Source organism: Ammospiza caudacuta, chromosome 5 (assembly GCF_027887145.1).
Source record: "Ammospiza caudacuta isolate bAmmCau1 chromosome 5, bAmmCau1.pri, whole genome shotgun sequence".
Taxonomy (NCBI): domain Eukaryota; kingdom Metazoa; phylum Chordata; class Aves; order Passeriformes; family Passerellidae; genus Ammospiza; species Ammospiza caudacuta.
The window spans coordinates 65,785,236-65,800,287 of NC_080597.1; the positions used below are offsets into that span (position 1 = coordinate 65,785,236).

A 15,052-nucleotide genomic window follows, 5' to 3' on the forward strand; every position below is an offset into this window, starting at 1 on the left:
CCTTAAGGACATAACATACTGTGTTGCAAAGCATCAAAATCTGAAACACTACAGCACAGTTGTCACCAGAGAGAAACCTGGTATTGCTCTCACCTCGTTTTGCTTCGTTTGAAGATCATACAATCCAATGTGAGTGTTTCTCTGGTTTCCCTATGGATGGAAACAAACAGCAATATAAATATACACAAAGTTAAACACTGGGGGGTTTTTTCCCTACCTCCCTGGTCTCCCAGCCCCTTGACACACACCCTCACACACTTCCTTCTCCTGTAAATAAACAGGCAGTTAATTATCTAATTCCAAGAAAGCAAATTCTAATTCCAAGAGAACAAAGATTTATTTTTTCCTTTTAGAACTAACACATGGGATAAAGCTGAAATGTGGCCAATCCACAGCCCACAAGCCATTGCATAAACCTAATGCCTCTCTCTCACTTTGCTTCTAAACTGGTTTTAGTCACAGGCAATAGGGCCAGGAAGAGAGATGTCTGTACAAGAATCAGTAGGGATGCTCTGGCCCCTAGAGGTTTAAGGCTGGAATTCTGAACCTCACCAACTTGGTGAGTCAAAAGAGGGCACAGAACCATCGAACATCACCAAAAATCAGCTCCCAGTGATCTGGCTGCAGCCTGGAAAAAGGATTTCACTGCCTTAGGAAGTGATTGCTTGAAGGCTAAGTATTTTATAAGCTCACCATTAGCCTTCTGCCTTTGAAGAGTAACATAATAAATATCCTTTCTAGCATACTGATAAATAATATACGATGATTTTGTTTGAAGCACTTACAAATGTTTGGGACTACAAATCAAAACATTACTACTACATTATTTTTACCATACATTAAATTTTCCAAATATACTGGAAAAGAAAATTCTGCTTTTCAGCATATACTGGATAGCAAATCAAACTGATGTGTATTAATGTACTCTGGGTATAGGCACTAAATTGCTAAACTACTGACATTAAATCCAGCCACACAGGCTTCTACTTCCACAGTGAGCTTCATTGTTTTTAACAATTGCTTAGGGGGAGAGGGCAGAGATCTGTGGTTATTTACAAATTTGTGGCATCGTGCTTTGTGAAGTTGAAACAAAAGCCTGAGTATTTGCTTCCTAAGGGGTCTATTTCTGAGTGTGTCATTATTGTTGTGGCAATGACAAAAGTCTTTGACTTCTGATTTAAACAAGGAAAACAAAATGTCTTTATATTAAGACACAGGCTCCAGGACTCCTAATTTAAGATTAAGCAAGTGCTTTCACAAATAACTTTTTTTTCAAGTGTGTTTGAAATGTTAACACCATCTTACTTAGATACTGAAAAATACACTTCACAAGACTGGTAACAGAGCTACATCAATGCCCATGACTGGGCATAAACTAGGACACTTGTTTTCATGTGCACTCTGAAGATTCTTGCATTACCTTGCAAATAAAATTCACTTCTGTTAAAAATATATTCCTCTACATTAACTATTAATGGCACAAAATATAGACACTGTCAAAACCACAGTACAACACAACACTCTAAAATAAGCTTGAAATAAAACTCAGAGTCCACTTTCTCCTGGTTTCACACAGAATACACTTGACTGTCTCTCATGTAAAAGACAAAGCTTGTTTTCTATTTGTATGCATAAGGAAACAAGCCAGGCCAGCTCAGTGTAGTTTACACCCTCCACCCCACACACCTCCTCCCAAAGAACAGGCTGCAGGGGCCAGTTCCCTAAGCTCCACCAGCTGCCTTGGCCACATCCCTACAGGCTACAGTGGCAGCCTAAACACCCAGCATGCAGGCACACACCTACATCTAGCCATGTGAACCTGGAGCTACAGCTCACCCCTTGTGCCAGCAAAAGCCTGAAGAGCACACAAGGCATTTACACTGAAAGAGGCCCAAAAAAGCCTAGTGTGAAATTCCACAGGTGCTACAAAGCAGGAACACCACACACACAGAGTACCAGATCTCCTGCTGAGCTACATGGTTATTTGTATTAAGTCTTGTAGAGTCTTAAGCAATGAAAAAAACCCCAAACTTTGACACACTCTTTAGAATTGTTTTTATGGTTATTGTTGTTCTGTACAGACTCCCCTCCCTATGCTTGTAGTAAAGGAAACATCCACCCACAGTGAAAGCATATTAAAGTTAAGGCCTTGGTGAAGGCCTCACCTCTTCCCTTAACCCTAGGGAAGCTGGAGAGTTTTAGCATTGCTGAGCCAGAGAGGAATGAAAGGCACCCCTACTCTACTGGAGTTCATCTCATTTCTGTACTCCTCAAGATCCAAGATCCTCAAGGATCCAGCTGGATCTACAAACTCCTCTGAGCTACACAGTCAAGAAGCACAGCTTGTCTCATCAAAAGAACAATGAGAAGACAAAGTCTCACTTTCTAAAACCATTAGAAAACCCACTTGGAAGTAAAAATAAAACATATACCATGGAGAGCAGAATCCTATGTTAAGAAGCCAGCTCTAGATACTTCAAGACATCAAATAAACAGGGGTTACTTCAGACTACTTGCAATAAAGTGTTATAGATGAATCTTACAGAAAAGTATATGCAGAAAAAGTGCTAGATAAATGGTATCTTAAGAGATTTTAGTAGGAGAAAACATTTAACTAAAGCACTGCACATGAATTTAATAGCTAGGCTTCACTCAGAAATTGAGTGTGAAATTCTGTGTTTATGAAGTGCTTTAAAGAAATTGCATTTCATTCATGGGGAGATTTTGGGCCAGCAAAAAATCAAGGGCAAAAACCCTATGGACTTAAGTGAGTACTTTACTCTCTATTTCATCATTCTTAACCTTTGACTGAAGTGGAGACAGGTATTTTCCCACTGCCCAACCCCCCCAGGTTGTAATCAGTTGTGTTTCCATGTTCTAACACTTACTTCAAAAAAATTAAACTACAAGAACTCAATTAGATTCACACAGAGTATTATTCTCAACTATATTTTTATTAAATTCCAAGGTGGACTTACCTTCCAGGTATAAATAATTTTTCCATTTCTTTCAACATTTACAACGTAGAGTGCTGATGAATTCTCAGAAGTGTCTGAAATAAAAAGTACAAAAAGATACAAGATTTTCATTTCAGCTGGTTCATCCTATAATTTATGCACACTTAAAGCAAATATGCTAAATACATTTTTTCTTGTAAATACTTATTTGCATAAGCCAAAATGACTCCTTTCTGGAAAAAGAGGGAGTACTTCTTACACCATGATTTTAATCTGATAACTTCAACAAAGATAGTTAAGGGACTTCAAAACATGCAAGAAAAACATTATTTTTGTAAACACCTACCTCTTCATCAGAATTATTATTATAGTTACCACTATCTTTTGTTATGAAAATGGTATGTGCTTTTTCAGAGAATAAAAAAACCAAACCAAACCAAAATTACCCCCTAGGATTAATTCACTATACACAACATAGGGTTCAGACAGTTAAGCCATACTGCAGTCCTCTGGTCACTACAGGAAGAGAGAACAAACCTGAGGAAAATATCATTTGCTCACACCTGCCTCTTCAGCATCTCAAAGGAAAGCCTGAAAATAAACTACATCTTTAGACTTTAGATTACTTCTATAACACCAACACTACCTCTCCTGTGTCATTCTTAGCTCCTCCTCCTCCAAAAAGAAATTAATAAAGAAAAAAACCCACCGAAATTCAAAGAACCACAAGGTCAAATACCACATAGAGATATATACAACCTACCTACAAGTAGAGGGAACTAAACAATGGAGGACACAAAATTTGGGATGTGAATGAAAGAGTACTGTTAAAGTAGAAATAAATAAGCAGGAAGCTAAGATGGACACAGAAAGAGAAGAGCCTATCTGGACAAAGCAGTACAAATTAAAAAGAAAACCACCAGAAAAAAAGATAAAATATTGTACCCAAGGTGAGAAAAATGTATGCTTTCCTGATGCTGCTTTTATGTTTTCTCATCACTGCAGCCATCAAAAATGTGTTTATCTGTGATGGAATTTGTACTGGAAATGGAAGTTTTGCCCTTAGTAAGGTTGAAGCTGTATGATTGGTCTCAATTTTATAGTAAAGGTGGCCTGCAGTTCAGTAAGCATCAACATAAAGAACTCTCCTCAACCTTCTGCAAGCATTTAGTCAAGTCTGACACTATTTACTTGGCAGTTATCATGAAGTGTTGATAGAAGGAAGACACTTAGTGAAACTTAGTTTAACAAGCCTGATACTATAAACTGGCTTGTACAGCTTGCAGTGATAAGAAAAAAAAACTGTTTTCAAGTATTATCAGAAGAAAGTAAATTTTCCATTTGATTGTGGGAGGACAATGAAAACCCTTCCTGTACATTGAGCAACACATCACTTTCTATTGGTTTCAGATCACTCAGAGTACACTATAGTACCACTATGTTAGGGCTAGATGGTGACAGCTGGGAGAGTCAAAGGTAATATGTTCTCTTTTTTTTATCTGAAGCTTCCTGGAACTTAACAACCACCTCAAACTTTCAAGATGAGTACTACGGTCTCCACATTTTCTCATGCAATATTTCCTCAGCACAGAATTTTGGTAGAGAAGGTCCATGTCAATGAATTTACCTGTCACCAGACACAGACATCTTAAAGGTGCTGAAAAAGTTCTGCGTCAGAAAAGAGTTTCTCTTCTCCAGAGAACAGTCAGTGGGAATATGGAGGCAAAGAAGTGGCAATGGTCTCTGCCCTTGGAAATTCCTGCAGTAAAATCCTGCACATAGAACTACAACTTCTTCCTCATGCACACAGCTGAGAGCAGCAGATGAAGGGCTGCAAATGAGCCAAGCCAGCCTGCCTGCCCAGCACACAGCTTTTACCAACATAATCAGGAGCATGCAGAGTTTGATTTCCTGAAGACCATTATACACAGCTCATACCAAATTAAGTGGAATAAAGAGAACAAGGCTGGTTCACTTTGCCTGCCGCTCCCTTCCTCTCATCACAGCTACTCCCAGCTCGCACGCAATTAGCAGCTCTCACATGCTATCAAGTGCTTTCAAGTCCTTAGGAAAGAAAATAATAAATATGAATAAGTAACATCTGAAAACACTGACAGAAAGTACCATAACTCCTAAAAATTACTTGCTTTCTGTGATTAGATATTTCTTTGATGTTTAAATTAATCTTTTCAAATCCCTACCTCCCACCTTCACATTCCTAATATGACAGCACTGCATGAGAAGGAAGTCACTATGCACAGATAAGTTAAAATGCAATACAGCAGTGCTGGTATTTCATCACATGCACCCTCCAAACTAGATTCTTATGCTTCTGTATTACCAGGGACATTACTGAATGAAGACTCCATTACATTTTAAAAGACTCAATACAATTTTCTCTTTCTCAAATACAAGTCAGTGCCATTCTGAGACCATTATTTCATTAACATATAAATTGATTTATCTTTGAATTCATCACTGATGAACTAATAAATTCATAGATTAATCAATTATACATGGAGAATTTCAGAATTTTACCTCAGATCCCTTCAATATACCTTTCAATAATTATTCAGCAAATGCAGAAAATGTGAAGTATTTTTTAGTTTTTAACAGATTTTTTAAATGATGGGTTGCTAAATAATTCCCTTATTCTCCAAGCTGATACTTTCTGGTTTGTCACCAAGCAGCCCCTCAATGCAGGAAGCAAGTTAAGTATTTTAAGTAAAGTAAAAACAACTGAAGGCGTTTCAAGTTCATCACACTTCATATCGATGGTATTTCTACCGAAGCAATAACTTTTACTATATTATAATTTTATTAGATTAAGTTTTTCATCAGTTTCTGAAAAGCAGAACTGAGCCAGCTGCTCTGCAGACGAATAACAAGCAAAAAGCCACAGTGCCAAGAGCACGGGAGGTCACTTTTTTCCAACCACCACCCCGAGCGCTCGCTATGCCGGCCATCGCACGGTGCTGTGACAGCTGACGCTGCATCTAATTTTAAACCAGCACTCGTTCACCAGGCACACCAAAGCGTTCAGGCTGTGGGGCTTTTCCCCCCAGAAAGGGGAGCAGTGTGGGAGAGGGAGTAATGCTGAAACTTTTTTTTTTTTGGCGGGGGGCAGGGAGGAGGGGAGAAGAAAAAGAGAAAGCCTCAAACGTGTGAAGGAGCAGGAAGAAGAAACAAGCTGTGGAGTGTAGCAGATGTGTAGAAGTGTTTTCGGGATGTCAGAAACTCCTTGAGAACAGCAAACTTGCCCATCTCAAGTCCCCCGGCACCCGAGGGTCGCTCCCCTCGAGCCCCGGCACCTGAGGGGGGCCCAGGGGCCGAGGGGACCCAGGGGCCAAGGAGGGCCCCGGGGCCGCTCCCCCGCCGCCCTCACCGGCCCCCGCGGCCGGAGCTCCCGCTGCGGGCCTGCCCGGGGGTCTCCCGGGCACCCGCACCCGGGGGCCTCCCCGCAGCCCGGCTCCTCCGCGGGCGGGAGGGCACGGAGGCGGCCGGAGAGAGGGAGGGCCGGCCGGCCGGAGGGATGGGGCTCTCCTCGGCCTCCCGGAGCGTTACCTAGAGCCGCGGCGCAGCCCCGCTCCGCCAGCCAGGGCAGCACGTCCCTCCGCAGCTCGAACTCGGGCACCAGGCGCAGCAGCATAGCCCCGGCCCGGGCCGCCGCCGCTCCGGCTCGCTGCCCTCAGCCCGCCCCCTGCGTGGGGGGCGGCCCTCGGGGGTTCCGGCGGCTCCCGGCCCGCTCCCGGCGCCGCCGGCCCTTCCGCTTCCTAGCGCGGCGGCACAGCGCCTCCGAGCCTGCCCGCCCGGCCGCCTCCGTGCTGCTGGCCCGCCGACTGAAAGGCTCTCGTTTTCCCCGTGGAGCGGGCGCACAGGCTCCTCCTCAGGCCGGCTGAAAGAATCACAGAATCACAGACTATTCTGAGTTGGAAGGGAGTCACAAACATCATCAGAGTCCCGCTCCTGGCCCTGAGCAGGTCAGCCTCAACAATCACACCATGCGCCTGAGAGCGTTGTCCAAACGCTTCTTGGTGCTGTGACCGCCTCTCTGGAGAGGCTGTTCCAGTGTCCCTCCATCCTCTGGGTGAAGAACTTTTTCCTGATATCCAATCTACACTTCCCTGGCACAGCTCCAGGCCATTCCCTGCTGTCACTGGTCACCAGAGAGAAGAAAGGGCAATCCTTTAGGAAGGTTTACCACGGAGTGACTTCAGGTGTCTCAGCCTGTCAGTGAGGCCTGTGAGCTTCAGTCACTTGGCATTCACAAAACAGGAGGCCCCGAGATGAGTTGCCCTGCTTGTGATTCCCCAGGAAGCATCAGGTGTTTTCCAGAACTTCAAGTAGCATCCCTGTTTTCTGAGGCTGTTCACTCTGAAATTGCTTGTTGAATAGATGGATTGTCTGTCTGTAAACTGCTGGCAAAGCTTGGGATGTCCTCTCAGACTAGGCCTGGCCTGTTTGTGCTTTTCAACTGCAAAGGAGGTAAAACTGCATGTAATCTTAGAGGGGTTTGTGGTTTGTTTGCTTGGGGTTATTTTAGCTGTTGAAAATATTTGTAGCACTGATAAGGTGCTACTCCATGGCTATCTATAGCCTGCCTAATTACCATTTCCCTTCTGAAATGTGCTGGCCGATATCAGCCAGTTAAAGGTGGCATAAAAGTGGGGAGGGGCTGTGAGGACTCACACCAAGCTCAACATACAGAACAGCTTGAGCCTGTTCTAAGAGCTAATCCCTGTACCAAGTTTTTCCCCATCACTGCTGAGATCTGAAGCTATAAAAAGGCCAGATCAGAATCAGGTATGTCTGCAAAATGTGGATGAAAGGCAGGTTGATAATCAAAATGCAAAGCAAGCATGCTCTTCTTCTCAATCTTCATATTGCCAACTTTTACAGTTTTACAAGTTTTGTATTCAGCATATTTAATGAGTTTGAGAATGGCACAACTGGAAATGACACAACTGGAGAGGTAAGCAAAGGAGGGAAACAAAACCAACGAACTGACTGATTCTGTAAGTATGTGCAAAAGGGGAGATTTTCATGTGGAGAAAGTCTCCTGTACCCAGATCTAAAGTTCATGTTTATTATGTAAAACTCTGTATTCCTTGAGCCATCAGTCTGGCTAAGCACATCAGAGGCCATATCTGCAGGCCCAGAGCTCCAAGTTGACTTCCTAGAAGCACAACACATTCCTTAGAAACCACAAAGCTGACTCATTCAGAGTTCAAGAAATAACTCAGTATAGAGTATCAGGCCACCTTAAACCTGATACATGAAATTAAACAGTTGATAAAAAAGCCATATGCATCTAAAAAACCCTTCAGCAGTCTTTGAATTAAGACAGAGCCTGATATATTTTTGATAACATCTCCTGACTTTGCTAGATGGAGAAAGAAGCTCTTGGTTTGAAGAAACAACCCATTTTCTTATCTCTGTCACATGAAATAAATGTTATAACCCATTTGTCACTTTTGCTTGCATCATGAAACTAAATTGTGGATTTTGCTCTCAATTTATACTCAGTTTCCTTTTCTGATTATCTGACTCACTTAATTTTGGTTTTTAGTTCCAGTCTGAAGCTGTGCAGGCACAAGAGCTGATCCCAATGGATCAACTTCCAGGAGTGGGATGTGAAACTAAAGCTCTCATAGAGAAATTTAATTTGTCTCTTTTTTTATTTTCTTTTTAATTTACAGATCTGTTCCTGCCTTAGTAGCAGGAGGATCTCCCTTGAATTTTTATCTGGACTGAGTCTTGACCACAGGGAAATCATTAGAGAGCAGTAATGGCCCTGCTGATAACCATCATCAGCATTATTTTACTGCTAATAACAATTTTTGTGCTAACTTCCTGTGTCCCTATAATCCCTTTTCACACAGTTGATACTGCAAGAATTACAAAATTATGCCATGACACAAGTGTGTGTCTGATGAAGCATTGCCCCCTGACATGGCATGGATTGGTGTAAGGCACCTTTCAGCTCTCAACAGAACAAAGCTTTGTTCATGGGCAAAAACACAGATCCATAAACCATCCATGTGTTCCACTTTAGGAAATTATACATAGGACTTCTTATGAAGAATGAATATCTGAAATAATTATTTGAGCACATGACAGCCTGGCAAACAGGTCATGACGTTTTTGGGAAGTACAGCTTACTGAGGGCAACCTTTTCTCCCGCTGTTCCAGTCATAGAGGGTTTATTGTCATCATGTCTAGACAGTTGCTTCCTTGAATGTTTTCATCCAGTCAAACACAAAAAATATACACAAAATTTCTTCCTGAAGTTGGTGCTTAATATGTTTACTAAATCCTCTTGGCAACACAAATAAGATGCAAATTGAAATCAATATTTTAGTAGTAAAGTGTGCAGTTCAGAGTTAGTAGAATGAAATACCTTTATTTCAGTGTGTGAGAATACCTTTTTTGAGTCTCTTTAATCACTGAATATCAACACAGATCTGAGTTATTTCACTGAAATCAGTCAGCATCTGTTATGAAAGCCAGTGCTTCATGGAGGTGCTTTTGTATGCTTTGTTTAATAATTCATCATAGGAAATAGTCTTTCAGCTGCTAATGAAAAAATAATCTGGCTATTCATGCTCATGTTGAACAGCACCTTCTTTTAAATGGCTTCACTGAAGTCAGTACCATGCTCAAGCCAGGAGCATGAGTGAATGAGGCTCCTGAAACAGTTAAGGTATTCCTCAAAGTGAGGGAGAGGAAGAGAATGGGACTTAGGGAAGTCTCTGACTGTCATCGAAGTGACATTTGTGTTTCCGCTGCTTCTCCCTCCATGGCCCAGGCTCTGAGGCTCCTTTGTTCTTTCCAGAGACAACCCCTGCTAGTGCTGATGAAAGCCCTGTGAGCACACACTGTCTCAACAGCTGTTGGAGGAGCTCTTGGCTCTATGTTTATTCTTCTGCTCCAGCCTGATTGGGATTCATCAGCAGGGTTTAGAAACTTGGTGTTTTTTTCCTTTGTGATGTTTCAGTTTGGATTTCATTTTGAATTGCAAGAGGACAGTGTCAATACTTAGCAACAGAGTTGCAATTATCTTGGTAATTAGTATCATAACGTATGTATCAGCAGATGAGCTCCTATTTCTTACACTTTTTGGATGTCTTTCCATTATAATTTTTCTTGTAAAATGAAAGAAATATTTAGCACAAATGCATTCCTTCAAAATGTAAGGTGCTGTAGGATGGAGACTATAGACAGGGACAGCACAGGATGAACACATCACTCTGACTTTTGTCTCACTGACCTTCAGACACTTTGAAAATAGGGTTCTAGTGTGAGGGGGTTTTTTTTGTCTAGGATCCTTTTAGTTAATGAGGAGATATAAGAACTCCAGAGAGTAACTGAAACCATCCAGTTTTAACAATTTATGGTGCATTTTCTCTGATTGTGGATGCTGGCTCTCCTCTCCCCTCACTTCTGCTCCCCTGCCTATTGGGAATGTGCAGCTGAAAGCCTGGAGGAAAGTGGCACTGTCCCTTCCCATGTCTGCCTCCAATTAGATCATATCCAGTGTAATATGGAAGGGGGCCCTGAGGGTGCAGTTTGATGGGCAGCTGATCTAACAGCTCATGACTGTTGAAAGGATGGACCCAGACTTCATTCCCTTCTTGTTTTCTTTTCCCTTCCTCATCCCCAGGTCATTCAGCCTCTTTCTTCATTTGCCAGCTCTGCTGTCCATCTAACACCTCTGTGATCCAGCTGTACTGGCTGACACACTAAAATCTATTTACTTTTTAAATGGTTTAATTCTCTACCAGTATCTGAAGGTGTCTCCAGTGACAGAAGGCCTTTCCAAGTCCACAGCCATTGCAGAGGGAAGCAGTGGTTGTGTGGCCCTGGCAGCAGGGAGGGAATGGAACAGAAGATCTCCCTGTACTGATGGCAGTGAAGTGTTAGACTCACATGGCTCATCCAGACTCTTTGCAAAATGCTTTCCTCTGACATTCAACTTGAAAGAAGCAGTCATTTTTGCCCAGCATTGCTCTGGTCCATTGCCCAGCCACTGCTGGCATAGTTTCCAGACCAGAGGACTGATCCAACTGAGAAGTAACCTTGAGGGAAGAAAGAAGGAGGTGGAAGAGGATGGTTTCAGTAATGTCAGCTATCTATCAAGGTTACTGAACCCTTATGTCAACAAAAATGAAGTCACTCAGTCACTCTGCAGAACTGGAATAAACCACTCATTCTGGGCAGAAGACCTTGGGGACACTGCTTTTCCTGATGCTGGTGCTCACTTAGGTCAGTGTCAGTTTCTGCCTAACTGCAACCTTAGGACGTGGTTAATGGTACTAGAGACACCTGCTTCCCTTGACTTACTGTAAAAGGAGGCTAGGTATGAGCTTTTAGCTGGTTGAAGTCAGGTGAGTAAAACCTACTGTTAGCCTGCTTGGCCTGCTTTTCTGTTTCCATCAGGATCAATCCACTGCTTTTTAACACTTACTTGTGTACTCTAACAACCATTTCTTTGATACTGTGCAGCATTTTTAATATACTCAAATTATTCTCTAAAAATCTGAATACATTTCCCTGGCACATCCTAAAAATATCTTTTATTTATTATATGTTGGTTCCAAACAAATGTCACATTAATAAAGCAGAGAGGCTTGGGTAGGTGCACGTCATCAGTCACGCAATGGTTTCTTCTTCCAAAATACTTCCAGAATTAGGTCTGGCCTCTTTTAACAATGAGCTATTTATAGGATTCATAAGGGCCTTATCCTCCAACCCTGACTCAGCCAAAACTCACCACTGACCTTGACCTCTTGCAGTCTATTCCTGTAGCCTTACTCATGTGAGGAGCTTTTATTCTCTGACCTGACTTGGGGGGAATATTCTCATGAGTATGATTTTGCAGGCTTGGTTCCCAGCTCAGTGGGACATGGTAAAATGCCACAGAATCAATTCTGCTATGCATGTGTTATTTCTACAATGTTATAAGTACAAAAATAGGGGGGAAGTACGCAGCTAAGTTATGCATTCAGTACTGCAACAATAAACTGAGTGTTATTACATTAGGTGTGTACAGCTACAAATGAAAGCATTACATTCTCGTTTTGAAAGACAGTACATGTATTTTTAGAAGAAAGCAGTCACTAGATTTCTCAATCATAAGAATTATTACTAAAAGTACTTGATTTTTTTCTCAGGAAGACACTGTTTTTAAGTAGAATATTACTGCAGTGTTAGGTGATTACACTAGCACAGTATGACAATGGTAATCTATTTTCTGTATTTTTTGTGTCTTTTTCTAAAAGCCCTTCTAACTAGTGTTGATTTTTTTAATAGCCCAGTCTGCCCTGGGTTCTAAACAAAAAGGCACCTTTTACTGTCCTCTTCCTCTTTCTCCCATTTTGGGCCATTGACTCCTCATTCCACTAGAAATGACATCAGTCCAAAACTGAGGAATGCTGCAACTAGGCTTGATTCCACCTCTTCCCACAGCACAAATAATTTGTCTTATCACAGCAGGAGTACAGAAACCAAAAATTTACTTAAAATTGCATATGGAGGCATTGTTGTACCTTCAAAAATGGTAAGTTCCAAAGAACTTTGGTCAGCTTCTGAGAAAGGTGCAAGTAGCCTTGTGGTTGCCAAATAATGATACTGTGCACCTGTCTTCAATGTCAGGTTTCATTCTGATCTCTGATAGTCAGAGACTGATTTATCCTCAAAGTGTAACATTTAATATTCCAGGGTATTCAGATTAATTAGAACTATACATATTCTCAAAATCCATAAAAATGTTTAATTCCTTTTTAAGTTTTAGGCTCAAAGACCTTTTTTATCACAGTCTAATTACAGGGTACATGAGAAGTAAGAGAAAAGTTAGAGAATTATTTAAGAAACTTCCATCATTTAATTGCTTTGAATTAATTTCAAACTCCTGCTCCATCTTTCCTATAGCACATTTAGTCTTCTGTGCTCTTTCCTAAGTCAATCATAATTAATCTTTTAAATTTTTCTTCAGAGAAGCTGCTTTCTATCCTCTAGATCATGCTTGTAGCTTTTCCTGAACATCTTCTGAGGAGGCCTTTGAAAAACCAACTTTAAAACCCAGAAGTAATGTATATGCACTGTTTTTTCCATTTTCTCAGGACACTCAGGAGTGTGGTTTTCCTTTGCATGGCCAGAGGTGTTTGGCTTATCATGATCATGGTCAGGCGTTTCATAAGTCTGTCATTAGAGACTGTGTCAACCACTTCACCTAGTAATAAAGATCCTTATTTTATAGTTCCTAGAAATCTTTTTTAGCCATATTTTTGTGGATATATACACATGTTACTGACTTAAAGTACTATTAGATAGTTAGATGATTTTAATGAGAAGGTTTGTATGCTAGCCCATGAACATTCTCATTCTTACAGTGTCGGATGTACCCTGCCCATGTTTTATTTTAAATTTATCAGTTTATAACATCTATGTTATTTCCTCTGTAATCCTTCTGCTGTTTTTGTATTTTTATTACAAGAAAAATATTATTGTAATCAATGTTCTCTGCTAGGGAAAAAATTGCTAAACATGGGTGATTATTTGTTTTGTGTAAAACTTCAGACTCACTAAGCCAGTCAGATCAAAGGTCCATCTAAATAACATCTTGCCTCTCACAGTAGCCAGTAATAGATGCTGAGAGAAAGCATATATAAAAACATAAAAGGTTTTTTTTCTGTTCTTGCAACTCTTCCAGATTATAAAATTAAGGAATCAAGACAATCTGGAATATACTAATTTTTTTTTTAATCCAAAAAATCCTATGATAATTTGTTTAATGATTTAATAAATGGAAAAGAGTACATCTGTCTATTTAATTCTCCTGCCTGATAATTTTATGTGGTGTACTGTAGTTTTTAAGTTAAGAAAAAAGTGCATTATCATTCTCCACTCAGGATTTTATATACATTTATCACACTTTCCTTGTTCCAAGGTGAGGAGTGTATTTAATATCCTTTCATGTAAAATATATGCCCAACTTCTTACAATCCTTATTACACTTCTTTGTGTTTTTCTGAAACTCATGTTTGAATAGGCATACAGAGGCTTTATTCTTTGTAATTGTTGTTTTTATTTGCCTGGGAGTGCCATTGATCCATAATTTGCATCTTTAATATTGTAATAAAGTTCCCTTTAATTTTCCTTACATCAATGAGTATTTGCTTGTCAAATTCTCACCTAGACCTTCTAATTTCCATTTTATACTTTATTTTCCATAAGTATCTTTTTGAAGGCATGTAAATGAGTGGTTTGCTTTTCAGAGGCACAAAAGCCAGCTAATGTTAATTATCAGTTGTAGCTCATACATTGCTTTTAGCTTTGGCCCTAGGGCAGGAAGCAGCTGCAGACTGGTGGGGACAGTTCAATTGCTGCAGAAACAGTCTGCACTTGGCAGTGTCCTTCAGAAGCCTCAGGAGATCAAGATGAACCCATGGGGTTCAACAAGGCCAAGAGGAAGGTCCTCCACCTGGACTGGGACAATCCCCAGTATCAGTACAGGCTGGTGGATGGAGGGATTGAGAACAGCCCTGATGAGAAGGACTTGGGGATGCTGGTGGAGGAGAGCTGGACATGACCTGGCAGTGTGCACTCTCTGCCCAGAAAGCCATTTGTGTCCTGGGCTGCATCCAAAGCAGTGTGGCAGCAGGGAGAGGGAGGGGATTCTGCCCCTCTTTCTTTGTTCTCATGAGACCCCACCTGGAGTTCTGCATCCGGGTCTGGCATCTTCTGCACAGGAAAGAAACAGACCTGTTGGAGCAGTGTCAGAAGAGGGTCACAAAGGGCTGGAGCACCTTTCGTGTTGAGGACAGGCTGAGAGAGTTGGATTTGCCCAGCCTGGAGAAGAGAGGGCTACAGGAATACAATATTGTGACCTTTCTTGACTTAAAGGTGGCTTGTATGAAAGATGGAGTATGACTTTTTACTGAGGCCTGTGGTGGTAGAAGAAAGGCCAATAGTTTAAACTGTAAGGGAGTAGATTAGATTGCTTATAAGGAAGAAATGTTTTATGGTGAGGGGTGGGTGAGACACAGGAACAGATTGCCCAGGTGAAGTTGTGGACACCCCATCCCTGGAAATGT

At 41.3% G+C, this 15,052-nt stretch overlaps 1 protein-coding gene across 1 annotated transcript in view; it reads right to left on the reverse strand.

The window, feature by feature from the left end:
- GSAP (gamma-secretase activating protein) overlaps nucleotides 1-6,606 on the reverse strand; it is a 44,984-nt gene extending 38,378 nt beyond the window's left edge. Inside the window, exons 1-3 of the mRNA XM_058805962.1 lie at nucleotides 6,343-6,606; nucleotides 2,979-3,104; nucleotides 94-150 (exon numbers count right to left, since the gene is read on the reverse strand). Of these exons, the coding sequence (XP_058661945.1) occupies nucleotides 94-150; nucleotides 2,979-3,104; nucleotides 6,343-6,606 (447 nt within the window). The remainder of the gene's footprint in view (nucleotides 1-93; nucleotides 151-2,978; nucleotides 3,105-6,342) is intronic.
- Between the last annotated feature and the right edge of the window lie 8,446 nt (nucleotides 6,607-15,052).